Here is a 26220-nt window from a genome sequence, read left to right on the forward strand (position 1 = left end):
TCAATAAAATATTCCAGAACTACTTTAACTGCAGAGTGCCAATATGATATTTTTTTCTTAAGCAACATTTTAATTACATATCTAAAACACTGTTGCCATGGAGTTACATCAATTGTCAATCTTGTTTAGGCTTAATGGAGCTGAAATTCAAATTCAATGCAATTGCCTTGCAGATCTGTTGTCCATTATGCATCCTGTCAAATTTCCTTTTCTATTGGTTTAGAATATAATGACCAAATGATTCATTTTCTGCTAATTTTGGGTTTTGCCAAAGATGAATGTCACTCCCCGTGGCCTTTAAATCTCCAGTATTGTTCACAGTACTATATGGATTCCTGTAATGTGCATAGATGAATATGAATGGACCTGTGGTTAAGTTATAATTGTATATTTGTACACTAGTATGCATTGATTGCTTTATAATTCAGGTTGATTACTTATAACTACATTTACAAACAAACTTTTTATTCACTCACCAACAAGTGAAAATCTGCAGATGCTGGAAATCCAAGCAACACACAAAACGCTGGAGGAACTCAGCAGACCAGGCAGCATCTATGGAAAAGAGAACAGTCGACGTCTCCGCCCAAAATGTTGACTGTTTACTCTTTTCCACAGATACTGCCTGGCCTGCTGAGTTCCTCCTGCATTTTATGTGTGTTTCTTTTTATTCATTGTCCACTTCAAAGTTTCACACCAACAAGAATTAAAATGCAAGCCAAGTGTATTGCATTGAATTGCCTACTAAGTAAACTGAGTTTAGACTATCCAAATTGCTATCTTTGAATTTATTTAAATGCACTAGGAATTTAGAAAGAAATAACTCATTACAGCCATTTGTTGAGCTGAAACTTTGCATTGCTTTGAACATAGAAAGCTTTTACTACAATATTGAAGGAATTGCAAGATCATTTGAGCATATATACAATGTAAAGTGACTAGGTCATAATTATCTTATATTAGTGTCAAAGAAGACCAAAACGTGAGAGCAACCTGGTAGATATCAATATATTTATTTCCTTAAAGAAGAAAGTGATAACAAGTTCAAAGACGCCTTCAAAATTCAGGTTGTCTATTCCAAGAGAAGATTAAATTCAATGATAGAGAAGAAACCTGTGGCAATTACTTTGAAGAACCGTGCAGTGTTTTCTTTCTCCAAAACACCGAGCCTAATCGCTCATATTTTTAACCAAGAATTTACAGGGTTGTTGGGGAATGGGACTGGCTAGATTGCTCTTTACACCTCAAAGAAACAAATAGCTTTCTTCTGTTCCATTCTATGATTAAGATTTGCATATTTATTTTCCTGTTGAAAATACAAATTGTTCAGGTTATACTTAAGCTTTTTTTAAAATCACAGTTGGCGGCATCAAATCTAACTACTTGCATTAAGTAAATTACTCCACATATCCAACTATAAGGTCATAACTGTTGTGAATGTAAAATATTTTTATTACACCTTCAGGTAGTTTGATCTGTATCTTATAATGAACAAATTCTATGATAATTTTGGTGGCCTTAGTAACATTCACATATTATAGACTGTATGTGAAAGCATGTACCGATGTTTCAAAGGTGTGAAGAAAAGATACATTTCCAGTGTATAATAAAACTTATAATCATTTTAGAGGATTCCCCACATCTTCTGCAATTCCATCCATCTTACATGAAGGGACTTCCGGTAAGGTGGTGGAGTGCTTAGACATCGCAGTTTTTATGGGGTCAACCAAAAATGTTAGTCTTTTTTAAACATTTTTTAAAAATAATCACAAGACACTGTTAACATTAAGAACTTCAAATACTGCAGGTCTACCCCATCAGTGAGTTGCTCATAAGCAGAGGAGCTGGAATCTGTGTGAACCCTGTTGCTGCCTGCTATAGAAATGCGTTGGAGTTAGTGTGCAGTCTAACAGCAACTGATAGTCTTGGACATTTATCTTGTGATCGCAAGACCCTGTTAGACATTGGCAATGTAGAATACTGCAAGTCCGGTTCACTGGTTTAATGGAAAGACGAGCAGCGGGTAGCCGCATGGCCTCGGTTATAGCATGAACTAGGCTACATGCTGTGGTGTCACCTGTTGCAGCTGCCCAACAGAGGTGATACTGGGTTGGGGGGTTGCTCCAGTGGAAGACAAACTGGATTACGTTCATCTGAGGGCTTGTTCTTGCTGACAACACCCATGGACTCAGAGTTCTGCTATATTAGTTTTTTTCTTGTGTGACTGTATGAGTCTTGTGCTATGTATGTCTTTTTTGGTACTGTGATTTGTACGTTGGCCTCAGAGGTACTGTGTTTTGTTTGGTTGCATCCATGTGTATTCATGTATGGTTGAATTACAATTAGACTTGAACATAGAAATTTGCATAGAGGTATTATTTGCCAGCTACTGACAGCTCTCTAATAATTAGCTCATTGATTCAATCCCAGTCCAATTTCAACCCTCCTTTCCTTAACATGGTGAAAAGTTACTAAACAAGGAAGTCTCTCTTTACCTTACACAAGTACTTACACTCTACTGGAAAGAAACATGTATACAATTCAAAAATGAGGCTAACGTTTGCTTAAGTTACACAGTCCATTAGTATGGATGAGGTTTCGGGGTACTTCGAGGCACAGAATGGAATAGCCAAAGTCAGCATAGTTTCCTTAAGAGGAAACCTTACCTAACAAATCTGTTGGAATTCTCTGAGTAAATAGTCAGCAGGATAGACGATGGAGAGTCAGTGAATGTTGTTTCTTGGATTTTCAGAAGGCATTTGGCTAGGTGCCTCTCAGACTGCCTAACAAGGTAAGAACCCAAGGTATACTAGCATGGATAGAAGATTGGCTGACGGGCAGGAAGCAAAGAGTGGGAATAAGGGGGGATTTTTCTGGTTGGCTGCCAGTGACTAGTAGTGTTCCACAGGGTTCAGTATAGGGACAAATTCTCTTCACATTATATGTCAATGATTTGGATGAAGGAATTGAAGATCTTGTACCAAATTTGCAGATAATAAAAAGATAGACTGAAGAAGCAGGGAGTCTTCAGAAGGTTTTGGGCAGATTGGGGGAATGGGCAAAGTGGCAGATGGAATACAGTTGATAGCGAAGTGTATGGTCATGTACTTAGAAGAAATAAAATCAGAAACTGTTTTCTAAATGGGGAGAAAATTCAAGAATCAGAAGTGCAAAGGGACTTGGAAATCCTTTTGCCGGATTCCCTAAAGATTAACTTGCAGGTTGAGTAGACGGTAAGGAAGGCAAATGCAATGTAAGCATTCATTTCGAGAGAACTAGAATATAACAACAAGGATGTGATGCTGTGACTTTAAGGCATTGGTCATATTGCACTTGGAATATGTGAGCAATTTTGGGCCCCTTATCTAAGCAAAGATGTGCTGGCATTGGAGAGGGTCCAAAGGAGGTTCACAAGAATGAATCCAGGAATGAAAGGGCTAACATATGAGGAGTGTTTGATGGCTCTAGACCTGTTGTCACTTGAGTTTAAGATGGGGTGGGGGGGAGATCTCATTGAAACCTATCAAATATTGAAAGGTCTAGATAGAGTGGATGTGGAGAGGATATTTCCTACAATGATTGGGTATAGGACCAGGGGTCGCTGCCTCAGTGTGTAGGGATGTCTGTTTAGATCAAAGATGAGGAGAAATTTCTTTAGCTAAAGGGTGACAAATCTGTGAAATTTATTTCCACAAACAGCTTTGAAGGCCAGGTCATTAAGTACTCTATATTTAAAATAGAGGCCGATAGTTTCTTGATTAGTCCGGGTGTTAAAGTTTATGAGGAGAAGGCAGAAGAATGGGATTGAGAGGAATAATAAATGACTCATGATGGAATGGCAGATAAGGCTCAATAGGCCAAATGGGCCAATTCTGCTCCTATGTCTTATTGTCTTAAGTGTAGATACTTTACAACCGGAAATCTTGGCTGACTTTTCACTGTTTGCAGGAGCTTGCTATACAAAAAAGTAGCTGACATGTATCACATGTCACTACTATTCAAAAGTACAATAAAGCAATTTAGAATATCATAATTAAAAAATAAGTAGCATTATTTAAATGAAAGTATTTCCTTCAGGCCCGAAGCACTATTACAAACACACAAGCTGAGAACAGCTAATTCATGCCACTCAAATGGGATCTTCTGTACAACTTGGGTTTTGATGTGTTCCTCCTGCGGCTATGCACAACACATATTAAAATAGGATGTATGGGCATAGAAGTATGCAGCAGAAACCAAACTCATGCCACGGTCCAGACCACCTTGCTTACATAGGCAACCATTAAACTTGGAATAAATTAGATTTCTACGAATAAATTCTGTATCCCATGATGCATAACTGTTAAAATCCATTGTGAGGTTTGCAAAATGACGGCTAATAAGTGCCTTTGCAATTATTCATTCTGTCTTCTACTTCAGACTCAAAGTTTCTGCAATTTAGTGACTCTAGTTTCCTTAAATATATTTCTCAGAACACAGCAGAGTAAGCTTTAAAAATACAAAGTAACTTTATTAGCTTAACAGCTTTTAACTTGACAACAAAAACGTAGAAACAGTGCAAGATTGGTCTCAATTATTGGTGTGGATTTCCACTAAACACACAATATAAAGAACAACCAGTGGTAAAGGGAAGAAGTAAATGTATGGGTACATGAAAGGTTATGCACTTAGTTTTACTTCAATCAATTTTTTTCCTTATTCCATCAAATATTTATTTCTTCCTCTTTCCCACTACATTCATCAGGTCCATGCAATGCGTTGTAAGCACAGCAGACTATAAACTCTCCTGACTGAATACTTGACCCAGTCACATGGAGGCAAACAATAGTAACTAGTAATACAGATTCTGATATTAGTACCTTGCATGTCGTTGCGGCACAATTGCAATTTTACCAAGTTAGTATTTAATTTCTTATTCACTGCTTTCAATAGCATAGATTACTTCTCTTGAGGTTACATACACATTCTCCAGTTCAATGAAAATATGGAGACGTGCTCTTATAACATTATCAGGCAGCAAGTGGTGATCCTTTGAAAGTGTGTAAACCAGGCAATGCAAAGCAGAATATAATTGATCTTGCTGAATATGTTAATGAGCATTTAATGCAGTATGTGGCATTTCTTTGTTGCTAAGGACCGTGTGAAGGATAAAATGAAGAGTGTTGATTTGGTTGTAAACAAACCCAGCTACATTCACATTATTGGCAGCGTACGGATATGGCCTATAGTGAAATTACTGCCTTCATCCTTTTCACTGAAATGTCATCCGTCCAAGCTTCAAAGAAAAGTCGTTGACAAAGTATTTCAGTAGAAGAAAGGAAAGACATTTTAAAAATATAGCCTTTGCACACTTAAATCTCAAGCCACTGAGATCACATCACAGACTTTTACACTAAAGTATGCATACCTGCAATTACCTTTTACCTTAGTCCTCACATGTAATCCTACAGTTACTTCCTCCTTTGATGCCTTGGTCGAAATAGTAACTTGTACTCAAGCTATTTAACTCTACATTTACCACTTCCTTTGGTTATATTACAGTGATAACATTTAGTTCTATTTAATATACCCATTAGGTACTTTAGAATGAAAGTACTGTCACTGTGAACACAGAAAATCATGAACACTTGCACTTTCTCAAAGCAATTTTGGCATGTTTGATAATTGGACCAGGGTGGAGAGACAGCATTTTGCTCCTAGTTTTCAATTGTACATTTAAATGTATATATTCAGTAAAAACTGACCTAATTCCCATTACTCTTAAATTACACCCACAAGCACCTCCACGGAGAAGGGTTGAAACTACATAAATTCTTTAAAAACTAAGACTTTGCAGATTTCTTAAAAAAATTGTGTGATGATTCCACAAAAATTTACTAATAAGATGGGATTTTATAAAGTCAAATTAGAAAGAAAGTTCCTGGCTGCCAACAAGAGTAGAACAATTAGGGGACAATTTATTATATAGGTATTTATATACCCAATACAGAATGCAGAAGATTTTTTTTTTTACTCGGGTATTGGTTAGAACTTAGGCATCACCATTGCAAGGAGTAACAAAGAAAATATAGTAAATATATTTAACGGAAAGAAAAGTAAACAGTTGAGGACGAAGGAACAGAAATAAATCTTGATAAAATGATAAAAGTCATAAAATGAGAAGGTTTGGGTGGACCTAAACACATTCATAGACCTTTTAGCTCAAATGACCAGTTTGTGTTATATTTAACTTATAATCCTTAGTAATTTTACATTTTATGTCCCAAGAACTATTGCCAATATAAATAGTGTGTACAGAAACTTAAAAAGAATTCTGCATAGACACAAAATCTTTAACACAGTATATTTTAACCCAAATTTTGACTATTAATATCATGAATGCTCAAATGAACAACTTCTTCTCTTTTATCAAAAAGTTAGTCCAAAGAAAATAGTGAGATTGTGGGTGGAGTGTGGTGGTTGTGGGAGCGACATCTGCTTGGCTCTGACATGGAATATTCTCCAAACTTGCAGTGCCCCTTATCAAGAATGGCTTGACCCAACTACTACAATACAAACCCCCTTCTTACGCAGTGGCGTAAAATGCAAAATCTCACCATATAACAAGTGGCAACAAATAGAAGGAACACCTTACCCTTACTATTCATGAAAATATCAATAATAGCTCATAACTGTTCCAGAGAGGCTTTAATTAAATATAATGGTAATATATGCTGTGACTTTAGTTTTAATTGCTTCAAATTCATGGACATAAAAAAGCAACATTTTTATAAGTCTACACATACTAAGCAATACACTCTTTCAGAGGTTTGAGAGGGAATCTGACATTGATCTTCAGTACATTCATTGTTTGACAATAACTGATACTCAGTATCTATAGCACCCTTCAAAATAATTGTATAGAACTGTAATTCCTAAAGGAACTAATGGCATATACTGTAAATACAGAATTTAACACTGCAGCAAAATACCATAATAAATAATACCATTCTAAAAAGTGTTATTTCATTAAGATGTTTGAACATAAGTTAGAAATGTACTAACACTAATACTAATGCTGATTATTAAGTGATTTTTCTTCTTGATTTTTTTTATATATATGTTTACAAATTAATGCTTTTTCTCCCAAAATCATGTGGAGATTCAAGTGACAAACCTTTTAAAATCTTTGAACAACTCACTCAAAAGCTTCTAAAATGAAGAAATTTCTTCATGTAATGAAATGACTTAATACCATAGTACTATGTTAGCTACCCCTGCCCCCAACACCCCCCCCCCCCAACCTACCCTTTCAGTTTGTTATTGAAACACAGAACTGGGTGAAGCAATGTTTAAATGGACCATAAGATATAGGCACTTCACCCCAGACACCTGGGTTCAATCCAACCCAGAAAAAGAGAGAAAAGCTAATCTGGCAACAAGGACCCAGTGTAATTATTGTAGGCAACTTCTAACAATCCCAATTGAATAGCGACCTATAGAAAAAAGCTGCACTGGTTTGTCAATCATATTCAGAGAAATGTGGAGAATACAAAAAGCAATGCATTGGTAAGAGTGATTGCTTTTCAAAGTTAATGGTAATGTACACCATAAAGACCATTAGATGTATTCAGTTTGATTCTAATTATGGTGAAATTGATCTGGGATAATACATTAGAGTGCCCAAAATTAAACTGTTCCGTTCCCAAGTACAAGCTTTGCTTATTTTGAAGATAAAAGTCATTCAGATAGGTTGATGTCCTCCTTCCTGTGTTGGTAATGCTGCTTTCCTAGCAAAGAAAATACCAGCCTTGACTCTTGGTAAGTGCAAAGTACTTAATGAGGTGATCACAACCAGATCAACAAAGCAAACATTCCAACTGGCATTAGCAAAGCTTCAATAGTTAACTAAATCAGATAGCATTCGTCCATTCATTGCTCTCCTGTAACAGTAGTAAGATCTGCTTTTGAGACTTTGGGAGAGGGCATGATCAGGTTTTGCTCTGCTATTCTCCCACGGTCAAACAGTCTCCTGTTATTTACAGTCAAGATTCACATATAGAACAGCCAATGTGCTGAGATACCAGAAGAACCCAGAGCTGCTTTAGCATCTGAAAGTGGTTCAATTAATCGGCAGGAGTGAGAGATTAGGAAGAAGACAAGCGTAGTAGTAAAAAGGGTGAAGAAATGTTCAGTTGTTGGCCAATGATATCACTGCCTCACTGATAATACTGTGTTTACAAACTGAATTGTTAGTCACTTTATAAGATAACAACATGATTGTCATATGAGAGTTTCTTCCACATCTCATATTGAAGTTAATCACTCCATTTATAATTTTCTTTCCTTTGGCAGATAAAAATAATGTTAAAAGGACTCCATTTTGAAATGTAAAAAACCTTTCAGCTAAAATAGGCTGGCACTGTCCTTTATAGATAGCAAGGGCTTTCAAGGCAGCTCCAGCAGCTTCATGCTTCATTCCCAACCAGAAATTGACAGGACTGCCTGTTATCAGTTGCCTCAATTGGTTCAGCTTCCTCAGTTGTTGACCAGACCCCTAGAGGAAGAGCAATGTGGAAGTGAGGGACTCCATTCTCTAGGTGGGTGTATGGAGGGAGGGGAAAGAGGGAGAAATGGCATTGTCCAACGCACCCTGCTCAAATCGCATCTCCTGCCAGCTGCTCACAGAGCTGCATTGACGGCAGTCGTGGAGAAGTCTGTATCCTGGACTGTCCTGCTCTCCCCCATCTGGAGGAGGATGCATCTTGGTGAACGGCCTACAATGGGAGAAAGACAGGAAAAAAGATGGAAAGAACATTTTAAATAACTGGGGGCACCTCATTATTGGGATTACTCTATATGTCAAAATCACAGTGGAATTCAGTAATCAATGCCCAATAAAGTTTAATCTTCATAGGCACAACCACAGAAGACTGGCATTTTCACTGGCAGCTTAATCTTGAAGAGCGTTCACCTTTCAGACATTTAGGGAAAACAATTAAAGTAGAAAATATGAAACAATTATTTTTTTGCTGTGGCTACTCAGGTGTATTTTAATTTGTTTCTATTTAGATTTAAAAGATGGGTGCTGTCTGCATCATTGATAGACTTCACAGGAGTGACTGGTGTGACTGACAGTGCAAGGAAATTGGAATGATACACAGGGAGTTGCAATGACAGAACATTCTAATATGCTGATGCTATTCTGCAGCAATTAATTCACTGTGTGAAATTTACTCCAAAGGCAGCACAAGATGATTTTGTGTACTTTCCAAGTACTAGGATCATGCTTAGTTCACAACCAATGATAGTCCCATTTACAAAGTGACAGCAAATAAGGATAGTAATAAAATGTCCATCTATGCAGGAGACCTGCCACTTTGAATACCTTACAGCGGCTGAACTAAAATAGGCTTCCAGCAGTTTGGGGTTAAGGAATGGAGTTTGATAAAGTTTCCAAACCACATCTGATTATGAAACACTTCAACCATTTGTGACAAATGCATCCCACAACAGAAGCAATATTTGAACAAAAATATCTTGCAAAAAGCATTCTGATGGCCTCCATCATCAGCAATCATCATTGAGAATTATTTCAAAGGACGAACAGAAGGTTTGATCCGAATCAGGTTTCTCTTTATTGGGTAAAGAAATTCAGATAAAGTCTAACGCCTACAGAAAGGTGTACCTTCAAAAAAAAAGTGATCACACCTTGGGTGATCATAATATTACTCTATTTTTTCTGTCAAATTATTAGTTAGTACAAGTATAGAAAATGAACAATGTATGTAATATAATTTCATAGTAGCTAAAATGATCCTGTCACTGAACCACCAGTGTGCATGCAACTGAAGTGCCTAGAGCCATGTAATTAAGCCTAGCTCTCTATTTACAACCTGCCTCTCCTCTCCTCTGGGACTTCTACTGAAGAGATTTATCAAGCACAATAAAAAATAAACTCTATGCCTACAGAAGCAGGTGAAGCACTTACTCCTGTTACAAGCATGTTTCAGATATCACAGACACGTCACTAAAAACAAGGGCGATGGCATTAGGAGAAAGCCTGCATAAAGAAATGAGGCCTTGAAAACTGAGCCTCACCACCATATGGCTTACGGGTGTAAAGCAAAATTATGACAGCAGGCAGCTCTGTGGAGATCCAGGAGTTTTGTGACTGGAATGCCCCTTTTCAATGATAAAATTTACACTGTGTAACTTATAAATTGTTTATAATCTGGAGGCTGTAAGGTCAGCCATTTGTGGCACAGAAGGGAAGTTAGTGGAGAAAATAACTGAAGTATATACTGGAAGGAAAGGGCAAAAAGAGATACCATATAGCTTGTGAAGTACAAAATTCATGGAATATAGTCATGTTTTACACAAAACTTAATCACAAAGCAGATTTTCTATGAGATCTGCAAGTGGAATGATTGGATCAATGTGCACTCGGGAGAAGTTTCCAAGAATTAAAAATTCTGAAAATCATGAAAAATAGTTCATCTGTAATGCCTACAAGAACAATTATACAGGGACAAACACAAAGCAAAGTGACAAAACTGGAGGAATTTTGATTTTGTTTTGAAATATCATAACATTGCCATTGTGCTGATAGTACTGTTACAAACTGGCAGTGCACACATACAGAGTAAAATTCTTCTCTTTAATAGTTTTTTTTATTTCTAATTGTAGACATACTTCAGCATAAGTGAATAGCAAGCTTATGCTACCGCTTGCTTGTAAAGTAAAGAAACTGCTAAATTAATGGTACATATGAACACAATTCCAATCTGAAAGCTGGCAAAGTATTACGAAAGCAATAGGTTCCACCTTGGAAAATGCTCTAATGTTTATTCTCTGATAGTGTTAGATATCCAATGAATGCAGCTCCAAACAATAATGAATACATGGTTCACGTCACTCCACAATCTCATCTGAACACAAGACACTCAATGCTCAAAGTCAAACTAACAGCTTTAGGAACATAGAACCTCACCAATACACGTGGCTCTTTTATCTGTGCAACATTGTCCATAAATGTATTGATTATTGCATAAGCTTATTCATATTGCTACCATTTAGTCACCTAGATTATTATGATTTTGCATTTCTAGTCAGCAAACCCTACCAATATTTAAAACACAATTAAAAAACATTGTTTAGGTGTGGTTAACACAGCAATCAAAGCAAATTCAAAGAAAATCCAGAATGACTTCATTAGGTCAGCAAGATCAGCCAAATTAGAACACTTATTTGGCTACATGGAATGGACCAGTTTGATTTTATCACTTGAGCAATAGTAGAGCAGATTGTATCACAATTTGTCTCAGTAAGCAGACAGAATTCTATAGTGCCGCAAACGCAGCATCCCTGTATTCAAAAGTGTATTTGCTCAGAGAGTTTACCATATAAAGTGGATTCAGTAAATTGGGATACGTCGGAACCAGTACCTTTTGGCCCAATTAGCCAAAGTTTGTTGAAATTGTTAAGTACAAAAATGCAAATTACTGTTTGAGTAACAAGTTATACATTTAAATGAAAAACAGAACAAGTTAGAAGACCATCAATATTACTACAATACTATAAAACTGTATTTGTTTCTATTTAGTTATCAATGGAGGGATTAATTTAATGTACACCTGCACTGTGCTCTTAATTGAGTGTGAATGAACACAATTAGCGCAGATACCTCATGTTTCGATAATTGACTCCCTGCAAACAATCCTTTTGATGATTGCGTCCTGCAAATCTTCATTTTAACCCATTCAAGATCATTATTGACACCATCAAATTCCTCATAGTTCCTATCTTGTAGTGAAATCATTTCACTTTCACTCCCAGCCATTTCTGCAATCTTGAAGTCTGAATGCTTGAAATCAATGAGCAAAACAGTTCTGTGTGATCTTACTTATTATTTCTCACCAACTATCAGTGACAAAAATTACTGCTTTTTGAACACACATGCAACTTACACTATTTTAAAAATATCTGCTCCCAGTTCAATGTAGTGTTTAACAGCCACGCAAGTATACGCACACATTTGACGCTAGTCAGAAACTGTTCAGCAACAGGCTCCTGCGCCAATTGTTACAGAGTGTCCTAAATAAACAAAGGGAATCCCTGTTACTTTCTTGAACAAGAGAAATTCTGCAGATGCTGGAAATCCAAGCAACACACACAAAATGCTGGAGGAACTCAGAAGGCCAGGCGACATCTATGGAAGATTAGAGTCGATGTTTCGGGCTGAGAACCTTCAGCAAGAATAGAAGAAATAAAAGATAAGGAGTGGATTTAAAAGGAGGGCATAGGGGAGGGAGCAACACAAGGTGATAGGATGATTCAACTTCCCTTACTTCACCCCTTCCAGTTTCACCAATCACCTTGTGTTTCTCCCTCCCCCCCCACCTTTCTAATCTACTCTTCCCCACCCCACCCCACCCCCCCCAGTCCTGCTGAAGGGTCTTGACCCAAAACGTCAGCTGTACTCTTTTCTATAGATGCTGCCTGGCCTGCCGAGTTCCTCCAGCATTTGTGTGTGTGTTCCCTGTTATTTTCTCAATTAGTTTTCATCCTTTAGGAGTTGGCCCAACTAAGTGACTGATGACCCAATTAACCAGAATCTCCTGTAGGAAAAAAGTTAAAGGAATAAATTGGAAGAAAAGGAAGTTTCCACTCTTTTCTATAAGTGTATACCTCAGATAAATACTTTGTGGAGATTTGTGATATATATGATTATATGATATATATGTACAATGTCTGAAATACATCTTATGGAAATGTTTGTTTGATGATGAACCTCGATAAAAAAAATTAAAAAAAAGAATAAACAGAGAAACAAAGTGAAGAAAAAGCAAGGTTGGCTCCGCTATTTGTTTTCTTTGTTACTGAGCTCCCCCTGGCTATTAATATCAGTGGAAACCCCTTTGTATTTAAGGATGTATACTGAAACAAAAAAAAAGGGGACAGTTGCTTTAATGAATAAAACAAATCTGCAACCAAGGAACATAAAGAGAATGTTTTAAAATTAATAAATGAAACCTTTAAATTGAAATTATGAATATTGTTCAAATTATAAAATATTGCATTCTTAATGGAGAATTATGGTTAGCTACTCTTTCAAACCTTGGTACTTTATAATACATGTTCATTAGAGATAATTATTTCTGCAGAATCCAGTCCAGGAGCCCAGAATATATGATATGCTGAAGACTAGAATTTCATACAATAATATCCTTAAACTGATTTATTGTTGAATATTTTCATAAGATCCATTTACTGAAAATTACCATTACATCTTCACACTGCAATTCAGTTATTATGTGCTACTTATACCTGCCACCATATTAAAATCGATGTTTGAGGGCAAAACAGTACAACTATCTCGTAAGGCTGGAACTGCATTCTGTGACGGATGATCCCCACAGAATTAAGCCATTATGTCTTTAATAAAGACTTAAAAATAAACTCTTAAATTCACTCAACATAGTGTTTGAGATGCAAATAGGGACTGGAGAATTTATGGAAAAATAAATCACAAGTCATTAGAGTATTTATTAGAGCCTTACTGGCCCTTTGGGTCCATGACAAATATCTGACATCATTGGATGTTTTTGTTTTCATTTAAGGTACTCTGTCCATCGTCAAATAGTATATATAAATACATAGTTACATATACATTTTAAGATAAACTCAAATTTAACTGCTTGCCTAATACAATAACAGGCAAGAGATTATAATCAGCATCTATTATAATTATTGCCAGAAGAACATACTTAAAGCATTAATCCTGAAAAACAGTTTCTCTATACAAATTAAATCAATTAGCTACACTCTTCAGTTCTGTTTGATACAGAAGCAGATGCTATTGATGTCTACATTGTTAATGCATGCTCTAATGACCGATAATTGTCTAGTAGATACACAAGTTTTCTTACATCCAGTTGGAATCTAATGGGTCTGAAATACAGAGGATGATTGACAATAACATTATGATTCATTCATTCATTCATTTTTTCTGGATGTGAGTATTACTGGCAAGGCCAACCTTTATTGCTCTTCCTAAACAACCTTGAGAAAGTGGTAGCAAACCCTTTTCTGAACTACTACAGTTCTCGTGTTTTAAATATCTTTTTAATAACTGGCTGGCACAGTAGTGTAGTGGTTAGCACAACACTTTACAGAGCCATTGACATGAGTTCAATTCCCACCACTGCCTGTTAGAAGTTTACACATTCTCCCCATTACGGCCTGGGTTTTCTCCAGGTGCTCTGGTTTCCTCCCACAGTCCAAAGATGTACCGGTTGGTAGGTTAAATGGGCATTATAAATTGTTCTGTGATTAGGCTTGGATCAAATTGGGGCCCAGCTTGAAGGGCCAGAGGAGCCTACTCCACATGTACTTCATTTTTCTTGTACTCTTAATGTTATGCTGTACTTTGTTATTTTTTACCCTGTACTACCTCAATTCACTGCTGTAAAGTTCAGAGGTCAAAGTAAAGTACATATAGGTCACCATATAGAACCCTGAGATTAATTTTTTGTAGGCATACTCAGTAAATCCATATAATTATAACCACAGCAGAATCAATGAAAGAGAGCACCACCTTGCCATGCAAAAGCCAACAAGCTGTACAAGTACAATAAATAAATAATAACAAGAACAAATAAATAAAATAAATAAATATCAAGAACATGAGATGAAGAGTCTTGAAAGTGAGTTAATTGATTATGGGAACATTTCAATAATGGGACAAGTGAGGTGAGTGAAGTTATTCCCTTAGGTTAGAGAGCCTTATGGTTGAGGGATAGTAAATGTTGCTGAACCTGGTGGTGTGAGTCCTGGTGCTGGAATGCATTGATCAGCATAGATGGTAGGCAAGACATGTATTTATGGTACCTCAGTGCACGTGACAATAATAAATCTTTTATTACTTTTAATTTACCAGCTTTTTTAAAAAAAAGAGCTCTCACAATACTGTCAATGAGGGAGCTCCTGGATACAGACCCAGCAAAAAAGGAGGAAAGGCAATATAGTGTATTAGCAAGTCACGGGAGTGTGAGACTTGGATTGAACTTGATGTGATTTTCCGATGTACCTGCTACCTTTATTGGTGGTAGAAATTCTGGTTTGGGAGATTCTATCAAAGTAACATAAGCAAGTTCTATTTTGCAGATGGTGCATACTGCAGTCGTCAGGTAAAGTGATGGCCAACATGGTGGTGACTTTTTTCAGGGGAGAGGAAGGATGTTGAGTCAATGAAGAATGTTCCTAACACTCCTGATGTGTCTGTCTTTTGAATGCCATGAGGTGAGTCAATCGTCCAGCCTATGACCTGTCCCTGCTGAATAAGGCTGGTTCAGTTAAGTAGACAATGGCTTGATACTACCTGTGGTCTAAATCACTTGAAAAATAAAGCAAATCGTGAAAGAGCAATTGTCCCTTTTCATTTCTGTATGTCACATGTGTACATCAACCCCATGTCCATTCACTTGGCACATTTCAATTTGAAAAACATTCAGTTTATTAGTTATACCTGTAGACTGGCTTGTTAATGCAAATATCTAATCAACCAATCATCTGGCAGCAATTCAATGCATAAAAACTTGCAGACATGGTCGAGAGGTTCGGTTGTTGTTCAGACCAAACATCAGAATGGGAAGAAATATGACCCAAGTGACAACGACTGTGGGATGATTGCTAGTGCCAGACAAGATGCTTTGAGTATCTCAGAAACTGCCAATCTCCTGGGATTTTCACACACTAGTCTCCAGAGTTTACAGATAATGCCACAAAAACAAAAAAAAGCATCCCTTGAGTAGCAATTCTGTGGGTGAAATTGCCTTGTTAATGTGAGAGGTCAGAGGAGAATGGACAGACTGGTTCAAGCTGACAGGAAGGTGACAGTAACTCAAATAACTATGCATTACCACAGTAATGTGCAAAAGAGCAACTCCTAATCCACATGTCAAACGTTGACGTGGATGGATTACAGCAGAAGACCAGGAATTTACACTCAGATTACTTCATTAGGTACTGAGTGCATCTGTGTTGAGATGACAATCTAATTTATATTAGCAGAAAACATGAAAGGAAAGGCCATGAAGCAACCAAGTTACACCAAATTGACAAACAATGTCTTCAAATGCCTATCTTGCCAAATGGCCTAGCACTAATGCATTTGTTGATGGAGAGAGGAACCGGATGAGTGACAATAAAGACAGAGAAGTTCTGAAGTGAGAAACCAGGTATGCAAAATAGGAGACTTGTCACACCATTTGCAAAGCAGCAATAGGGATTAACCAGACTGCAACACCAGAAGGCCCGACTTCTCTCAATTTTACCAGCCTAGCACTAGTTCACAATTTCTGGGAGCTACAAGTTTGAGGTCATAGATAGTTAAACTGATGAGGCGAGGAAAGGCAGCAATGACTGCTATCATGGATTCATCTCAAAATGACTTTTTATATATGTTAAATTAAAGAAGCTCGTGTGATGCAAATGCAATGCTTCGATCTCATCCCTAAATCAGTAATTGCTATGCAGAAAGCTGAAAGCAAATTACTGATCAGTGGACTGTTGCAAACTGCGTACGTGAACTGAAAACCGGATCGGCAGCCGTGAATCCTTTAACGGGAAATGAAAAGACCTTTGACGTACAGTCTTGGCGGGGACTAGGGAATCTCCATTCATTTGATTTTGTTTCAGAACTAGTCAAATAATAAAGTAAATCGACATTGGGCTGGTATTTAAAATGGAATTGCTCAGGCATGATGACATTTAGTAAAACTGTTCCAAGTTGACTTATGTTTACCCTGCAAAAAGCCTACTGCTAGTCAGTCGCTGGGGCACAGCCTTTTCGCAATCCAGGCCTCTTCACAGCAGTTTGTAAAAGCTGACAAATGCCTACTGACTTCTAAAATAAATAAACACCATTTTCTGTTCTGTGGCAGTGGATGGGGGAGCGTTGGGGGAGGGGTGGATTTTGGAGCCTGCTCAGCTACTTGTGGCTATGTCTCTGAATAGCTTTGAAAGAAGTGCATTCTGTTCAGTTCCCTGGTTCTGCAAACTATTCATTTTTTAAAAAAACCAACCTCTGTACAATAAGCTGTGTATGTTTTCATGCCCACCCTCCTTTTGAAATGTTATTTTAATCAATACCTTTCCATCCCCATATATTGATTAGCAGGTGAAATCTTATTTCCAGGTTGGTTGACTATACTTCATGTACAATTTTAAAACTTTTTAATTTTTTTTTCTTCAGAACAAGTCGTGATATCACTCATTTATTTTACCTCTATTTTACAGTTAACATGGGAGTTCCAGCTCGATACTAATATATTTAGTATTGTCTTTAATAATCTCGAGATTAGTTCATATTATCAAAGCTGAATGGTTTTGAAAGAATCCAGTGTTCTGAATCTTAAGAACCCTTTGAATATGTTGGCAAACATAAAAGGAAAGTTGACTGTCCAGTATGGAAAGCTTTAATGCACCTAACTTTCCTTCCAGGGATCCAGAATTCAAGGTTTCTCCTTCACCGCACTTAATGTTTCCCACCTCCACCCCCCCCCCCCACCACCTTCTACAGTATTTCAGTGAGGGAACGTACAAAAGAAATTTGAGTACCATTCCATGTCTCAATTGTATTTCCACATATTGTATACAATGCAAACATTGTAATGACCCATGTATTAAAAGAAGACATACTCATTTGGAATATAAATTTTGAGGACTGCCATACCAAACTATTTGTATGAGTTCTTTAATGACACGAATATAATAATCCTTCCTCATAAGCTCTAAATTAATTTTGTGAAGCTCCAGATGCCTGGGCCTCTGTACCTCCTTTGGCAACTGGATCCTTGACTTCATCACCAGGACACCACAGTCAATGCGGATCGGAAGTAATATCTCCCCCTCGCTGACAATCAACACTGGCACACCTCAAGGATGCACACTTAGCCCACTGCTCTCCTCTCTCTACACCCATGACTGTGTGGCTATCTCTAAAGATCTAACTTGGGTCAAACATATTGATGTAGCTACAAAGACGACAGCAGTGGCAATATTTCATTAGGAGCTTGAGAAGACTTGGCATATCATTAAAGACTCTCAAGAAAATCTACAGAAATTGGACAGCATTCTAACTATTGCATTACCATCTGGTATGGAGTGGTCATTACACAGGATCATAACAAGCTGCAAAAAGTTCTGAACTCAGCCAGCTACAACATGGGCACTCGCCTCCCCAGCATTGAGGACACCTTCAAAATGCGATGCCTCAAGAAGGTGCCATACATGATTAAGGATGCCCATCACTCTGGACATGCTCTTTTCCCCTTGCTATCAAAGAGGTGGCAAAGGAGACAGAAGACACACTCAACATTTCAGGAACAGCTTCTTCCCCTCAGATTTGGGTTGGCACAACATCGAGGGCTGAAGGGCCTGTACTGTGTTGTAGTATTCTAGTGTTCTAGATTTCTGAATGGGCAATTAACCTATGAAAACTACCTCACTATTTTTGCTCTAATTTTTCACTACTTTATTTATTTTTCATGTATAAATTTTATTGCAATTTATAGTTTTAATTTATTATGCTATTTATAACTTTAAATTATTATGTACTGCATGACATAGGCCAATGATTAACCTGATTGTAATTCTGATTCTGAATCCAGAACTTTTATTCATGACAAATATGAAACATTTGTTCCAGTTTAGCTCCTCTTCCCATCCTGAAGGACAAACACATGCTCATTCTTTAGAATAGACTGATGATTTATCCAGGATTTCCCAAATGGAACATTTTTTGTATTTGCTACTAAAATGGTAAAAAAAAACATGAATCTTACTCTATTTTTTGTAACGTCTTTCGATCTGCTAGATGTATCTAGATCTGTGGGTTAATGCTTTCAATGCATCAAATGTGACTTCACTCACTCCAAAGTACCACTGGTTGCACTAAACAAGAACAATTCTATCCTGCCAGTCAGAAGACATATAATGGAATTAGGAGAAATTAAGGGGCAAGTTAAGGGATATTACTAATAGAGAATAGGCACTCTCAATTTTGCCACCCACAGTCTCTGCTAATCCCAGTACCCTCAATTATACTTTCCCTTATTTGACAATTAAGATCCTTAAGCATTTTCTAAGCATAGATATCTAAATACTGAAGAACTAGTTCAACCGGTAACTGAGATTTGGCAAACAAAACTACAATTTCACAGCACTGGTTGTATGTTTAAACTGGGATTTATCCGTTTCCACTTCAGACATTTTGTACATGGCCTACTTCTGTTGCAAGTACTGCTGGAGCCTGCACCGATTTTGCCTTCTCAGTTCTTGCATCCATCCTCACTAATCTTTCCCCTTACCATTGGCTAAGGTCTTTAAAGCTCCTACACTCTAGAATTCTTGTTTTAAATTAGTAATTTATTGGCCCTCAAAGTTGTCAAAAATGCTAGAAAACCGAAATAAAATTAAAAAAACAATTTGGAATGCTGGGAAAAAAAAGATTCTCTGGCATTTTCCGGGTTTACCGCAATACAACTCAAGTCGTTCGCAAATAAGTTAACGCGTCTCTTTTTTTTCTATGTTTACCCGGCGACCGTTTGCATAGAATTCGAACCAATCGGTACCAACATTGAATCAAATCAGTTGACAATATAATTTAGGAGTTTGTTATCTCGTGTTTCTGTGTATTCTCAAGATAACAGTACAAAGATTAGTCAAAATGGAATTATGGTATTTCTATTAGATAGTTGCAATAACACCAGCAGAAGTGTGTATTTCCCCCCTAAGCATTCGCATTGCATTAGGTGGAAACTTTTGTACCCATATATTTAAATATCTAAAAGCTGCTGGGAAATATATTGACATTTGTTATCAGAGATGCCATCATTGCGAGCAAGTCGTACCGGAGTACCCGACTGTAACACTTCCCAGTACTATTTACATCGTCTGAGAGATTTATAAATCTGCTCGAATTCTTCAGCTTTACTCTGAACATGTTGTTTCAACAGTTACACAGTTAAGCCATTGAAACAAGTAGATTTAGAATCGTGATCCTCAACTGTCTCCTCCCAAAATAAAACAATTTTCTCCATTCCTCTAATCCGGTTACAGCCAAATTTGATCCGATTTCCAGAAACACTTGTCACTTACAGTACTTCAAAGTATTGCGATTCTTAAAAAAATACTAGGTTTAAATTCTGTCGTTGGCGATCACTGGCATACGACTCACTCGCCAGCGTACATAATATTCTACTTCAATTTTTTCTTGCTACCGGCTTTACCGACTAGATGACATTTTGTCGTTGAGAGTTATGCTAACCGTAAAATTGACATTTCCATACTGAAAAGAGTTTGGAGATTGTAAAGCTTTGCATTACTGCCATCTTCTGTGGTATCGGTGTATTAAATAACCTCCATTTTGTAAGAACAGAATAATGTACAAAACGAGCTTTTCCACTAAAAACCAAAACTACTTAGTCCATAGAGTTTGCCAATTTTCAGTCGGGTGGTGGTGGTGGAGGGGGTGAAGTAGAGCGAAGAAGATTTAAACCCCTCAGCTGTAGCTGAGTTGGACATCTAACGAAGCGCAGTTTTGTATACTCTTGGATGCACCGACACTGCTACTATCATTAATGTTCTCCAAATTCCAACACGTCCAGAAGCGCAGAATGACGGACACCAATGCCACTGCTGGAGGACCAATTTAAGATCGCACATTCATTAACACCAGGGTAAATAAAGGAGCCATTGAGAGACTGCTAGTACCAAACGTGTTTTCCATAATGAACAGTTAGTGCTCGGGTCGGATGAAACCAATCCAAGATCGGAAAGGAGAGGGGGAATTAAACTTCCTTCAAGGGCAGCTTGGACACAAGATACATGACAAAGGAAGAGGGTTCAACGCCATGCGATGTGCAATAAATAACGTCACGCCTCTTGTTCCATCTAGCTCAATAGTGCATCACACAATTCGTTCAAAGTCCATGACTCAACAATAATTTGCATGAAACGCACACCACGAGGTGAAATCCAAGCCCCCGAGTTAACTGCACAGTACTCTTAATTCAATCCGAGCACATGTGCTTTCTCCGCTGACACGTCCACTCATTCACGCCTCTGAGCAGTTCGGTGAATTAGAGAGACACCCAACATCGACAAAAGGAACGTGATTTCAATACTTAAATGTATTTTAAAGCCTTGCTACTTACACAAAACAATAAACCTAGGGCGTCCGTATAGTATTACATTTTCTATTAAGTATGCAAAAGGCATGCATTACCTCTACTCCCCCCCCCCCCCCCGCATCCTCTTGACGACAGCAAGGGCGGCGAACGAATTGGAAATTTAAAGTTTAGCACACTTACCAGAGTTGTGAGCTCGGTTAGTAGCATCGTGGTCACTGTCGCCTTGTTCACTGTCACCGTGACCGCTGTCCTTCGAGCTCACGATATCCGCTTCTTGGAAAGCAGAACTAGAAACGTAACAGCAAGAAGGACGCCTCATTAATATCTGATCGAAATCACCAATAAATCAGTGCTTTCTTGATAATAGTGAAATCTGGCGAAAGCTTTGGTTTAGTGAGTTCCTTACCTGTTAACTCGACGGGGTCTGTCCACAAGAAAACTGAGTTCGGTCCGCTGGTGTTTGGTCTGGAGGTATAAAACATCAAATCAGTAATCATTACCTAACGAGCAGAAAACTGTATAGTTTATAGGCTCACATTAGAAAGGAATCAGACCAGAGTTTTAGTTAAAGGTGTCACAACGATTCAAAAAATTTAATTACATTGGACCTTGTAATGACTATATAGTTTAAGAGCTGAAATTAGCTCTAAGCTCCAGTTGGTGAGGAATCAGGACTGAAAACGTTCAAGGACGAGAATTTTTTTGTTTTAAACTTTAGGACAGTATTTAGATTTTTTTTAATGCTTTGTGATTTCTTGAGGTGCGTTATCTTCATTTAGCACAGTACATCTGAAAGTTGTAAGGACTTGGAATGGACAGTGATACAAGCAAACTCTTTCAGTACTCAAATAGCTAGACACTCAACACTCTAAAGAACTAGACTTCCATTCCCCCTTTCTGTCGATGCAACAAAGGGTTAAATCTATCATTTCACGTAAAGACCAGTCATTCCATTTTATGCTTTAATCTGTGCCAGAAGTCACAGATTACTTCGTGAAATCACAGTAGTCAAGTGCTGCCATTTGGCTGCATTTACAACATTTCACATGATGACGCCCGTTCTTGCTCTAAGAGTAACGCATCTGAAAATAAACCCCAAACTGCTATGAGCTGAGAAAGGCCAGTTAGCATAGCTGGATTTATAATGTGTGGCAGTAAAGGCAGTTGAGGAGAGTGGAATGTGTGAGATGGCCAAAATTAGGAGACAATTGGCAATGTAGATCCGATCGCAGTTGATATCTTACCTCATTTGATAATATACTCCCATTGGAAATGACGTCGGGCTGCTGGTCAGCGTACCCCGCAATAATGGCCCCGCAGGAGTTGTGTTCAGCGTCCGTACTCCTGACTGGGCTGCATGGTTTCAAGAACATGAGGTCAGTTTTGGCCGATTCCGGGGTCAGGCAAACTTGGTAACAGTAATTCTGGCTGTGATGTCCAAAGCCCCCTTCCTCCACCGACACCTGAGCAGCGTTGGCGTTGGTGGTCTGCACCAGCATGATGTCCGATTTGCTGAGCTTCTTCTTTCTGTTTCTCGCCTGCCTGCAGCAGGAGCAGCACTCGCTGGCCAGGCAGCTGTAGATGTTCACCTTTTTGTCCTTCTGGCACCGGATTGCCAGCACGATCATGGCCAGGAGGAAGACGAAGGACACGGAGCCCAGGGCGATAATCAAGATCAGGGTCAGATCCAGAGAGTTTTCCTTCGGCGTGCCAGCTCGGTTGCCCCGTTCTCCTTGGCGATCCACCGGGCTGTCCACTGCCATCACCAGGATTGTGGCCGTGGCTGACAGCGGCGGTTGTCCATGATCCCTAACTTCGATCACCAGCTCGTACGGGGCACTGGGGGCTTTTTTGGTGGTGGACAGTCTCCTGGCCGTCTTGAGCTCTCCACTCCTCCAATCCATTCTGAAGAGACCCAACTCGTTGCCCTTGGCAATGTAATAGGTGAGCCGAGCATTGTCGCCGTCGTCCGCGTCCACTGCCACTAGCCTGGCTACCAGGTATCCCGGTTCAGCTGAGCGAGGCACCATCTCGCGGGCACTGCCATTCCTGGACACGGGTGATACAATGGATGGCGCATTGTCGTTCTGGTCCACAATGATGATGTTAATGGTGGTGTTGCTGCTCAGCGGAGGGTTCCCCGCATCTCTGGCCTGCACCGTGAAACTAAACTCTTTGAGCTGCTCGTAATCGAAAGAGCGCAAGGCGTACAGATAGCCATTCTCAGAGTTTATGGAAACGTAGGTAAAAACCGACATACCCTGTATATCGCACTCTAATATGGAGTAAGAGATGTAAGCGTTCTGCCCCACATCGGGATCCACGGCTGTTACTGCGTAGATGTAAGCGCCGGGAACGTTATTCTCGGTGACATACACGTCGTAGGAAGACTGAGAGAACCGGGGCGCATTGTCATTCTCGTCCGCCACTTGGACCTTGATGGACTTGCTGGAGGCCAGAGGAGGAGAGCCTCTGTCCTTCGCCATGATGGTGATAGTGTAAGAGTCGGTGACTTCTCGGTCCAGCGGCCCGTCCGTCACGATGGTGTAGTAATTCTTGAAGGAGGGCTTCAACTTGAAAGGCACCTGTCCCAGGATCTCGCACTGGAGTTGCCCGTTGTCTCCCGAGTCACGGTCGGTGACGCTCAGCAGAGCGACCACGGTGCCCGGGTTTGCGCTCTCGTTTACTGAGTTGGAAACGGTGCTGAAACTGATCTCGGGCGCGTTGTCGTTCACGTCAGTAACTTTCACTAGCACTTTGCAGTGAGCTGGCACCGCGTTGGGCCCCAGATCCTTTGCCTGAACGTACAGCTGATAAAGGTTGCTCTCCTCGTAATCGATGACCCCCTTCACCTCGATCCAGCCCGTCCTAGGCTCGATGCTGAACAGCTCCTTCACCCTGGGGGAGACGTGGTTGCTGAACGAGTACACCACCTCGCCGTTTTTGCCTTCATCGCGGTCGGTAGCATTGAGCTGAATAACGAGGGTCCCGACGGGCGCATTCTCCGGCAAGCTCACCGTGTAAACCGACTGCTCGAAGACGGGTACGTTGTCGTTCGAGTCCAACACCCTGATGCTGAGCAGAGCGGTGCCGGTGCGCTGGGGCAAACCCCCGTCTACTGCCGTCAGCACATACCGATGGAGGGCTTGCTGTTCTCGGTCCAGGTTTTTCTCTAGCACCAGCTCGGCGAACTTGTTGCCGTCTCCTTGCGTCTGCACGTCGAGATAAAAGTAACTATTGGGGGTGATCTCGTAGGTGCGGAGTGAGTTGCTGCCAACGTCCGGATCGAACGCGCTCTCCAGCGGCAGCCGAGTACCAGCACCGGCGCTCTCCGAAATCTCCACCGTAATGTCTGCCTCGGGGAAACTCGGCGGGTTGTCGTTAATATCCACGACCTCGATCTCCACGCGAAAAAGTTCCAACGGATTCTCCAGGAAAACCTCGAGGTGCAACAGACAAGTAGGGCTCTGCTTACAGATCTGCTCGCGGTCGATCTTCTCGTTGACAAACAGTACCCCGTTCTCCAGGTTCACCTCCAGGTGCGGAGATCTGGAACTGGGCACCGTCTGAAACCTACGGGCGGCCAGCTTCGTCACGTCCAATCCCAAATCCTCGGCGATATTCCCCACGAACGTGCCATGTTCCTGCTCCTCGGGAACCGAGTAGCGGATCTGACAGGCAACGCGGTCGATCAAAATGCAAACCAAAACGAATAGGAAGGTCATCTCCACAATCCAAATCGACTGACGCCCCTTCTAGATTGGGTGGTGGTATTTCCTTTTTTTATAAGAGAAAAATATTACTAATTATTGACTTCGCGCTCCCTCCTGCTTTGATTTTTCCATCACATCTCTCCGCAAATGCCAGTTACGTGAAGCAGACTCATCGCCTACGAATCTTGAACTTCTGCTGCTTTCTAATGAGTGAAATGGTCGTTTGATCTTCCACTATTCAGTAGTGGCCTGGAAGAAGAGAATCCCGCGGGCATAGGTTTAACATCAAACCCTTTGACACAGCGGCCGGTCATATCCTCAGTGTAAACACGGCAACTGGGTCTGGAGTTGATCGTCAGACACTTTCTGGAGTTCCGCTCCCTAGTCCGAACTTCACTGAGTATTTGTATACCTCTTTCTCTTGTTTTTTGGTCCTTTTTGCTTTGCTGCCTGCTGCTGTTAGCTTTCCCTGCTCCCCGCGGCTGCGGTCCCTGGATCCTGTACTGTTCCCTCTACTGACAGATTGCAGCTCTCTGGGCTCAGCGCTCTGCTTTTGCGTAGCGCCTACTTCGCGCCAACCAATGGTCATCCCCGGCAGCCGGCGCCGCGCTCTGACTGGCTGGCAGCGGGGCACCTAGCTATCGTGCGTCAGGCCCCTTTAAACCAATCAGCGGCAGAGCGGGCGGGCCGGTTTCGTTCTCCAACCCGTGCAAATAACGCTCCAATCTTTGGACTTGCTCAGAGTTAGTGGGATGCACTCGCACAGGTGCTTACAATAATCAGATCACAACAACCCACATATCTACAAAGGGATAGTCCTGCTACTTCGGATTTACTCCTTTCTGGGCTAATCGCGCTTTATTTCATTGTTTTCCAAAACATTGTTTTATTTTAATTGCAGAGTCGACAGAGTTTCTGTACACACCCAGTTCATCACGATATATATATAAAATGAAAACCAATCATAAACCTATCTATTTAATTACCAACCCTTTGTCCGGAAGGTTTAGACCTTGCTTTCTATCAAAAACAAATCCCGCAGGTCCGGTACGGAATAGCTAGTCAATAGTCGTGAGACGAGGTTTATTACAACGCTATGCCAATCATTTACACAATTTGGCGTTTTTTTTTCGCTTGCATCCGCGGTGCATTCCCAGTCGAAGCGGCACGTCCTGGTCAGGGTTCTGTGACACGTGCCGCATGTTGTGGGGGGCGTCGCTGACGGGCGGTCGCTGTGGAGCTGACTGATTGTGTTGGTACGAGCGGGGAGTTCGTGATATTACAGCAGAGGTTGTAGATACTGATTGAAAGCTCTGGGCGTTGCTCGCTGT

General features: G+C 39.9%; 1 protein-coding gene across 4 annotated transcripts in view; it reads right to left on the reverse strand.

The window, feature by feature from the left end:
- pcdh10a (protocadherin 10a) overlaps window positions 1-25401 on the reverse strand; it is a 75967-nt gene extending 50566 nt beyond the window's left edge. For 3 of the 4 annotated variants that reach the window (XM_073042689.1, XM_073042687.1, XM_073042686.1), the window contains exons 1-3: window positions 22421-25401; window positions 21583-21641; window positions 21357-21463 (exon numbers count right to left, since the gene is read on the reverse strand). In XM_073042689.1, coding sequence (XP_072898790.1) covers window positions 21357-21463; window positions 21583-21641; window positions 22421-24901 — 2647 coding nt within the window. In that variant the 5' untranslated portion in view covers window positions 24902-25401. Of the gene's footprint in view, window positions 1-8631; window positions 8757-21356; window positions 21464-21582; window positions 21642-22420 lie in introns of all 4 variants that reach the window. The other variant, XM_073042688.1, reaches the window with a different exon arrangement.
- Window positions 25402-26220: the final 819 nt, after the last annotated feature.

The sequence above is a fragment of the Hemitrygon akajei genome, chromosome 4, assembly GCF_048418815.1.
Source record: "Hemitrygon akajei chromosome 4, sHemAka1.3, whole genome shotgun sequence".
Taxonomy (NCBI): Eukaryota; Metazoa; Chordata; class Chondrichthyes; order Myliobatiformes; family Dasyatidae; genus Hemitrygon; species Hemitrygon akajei.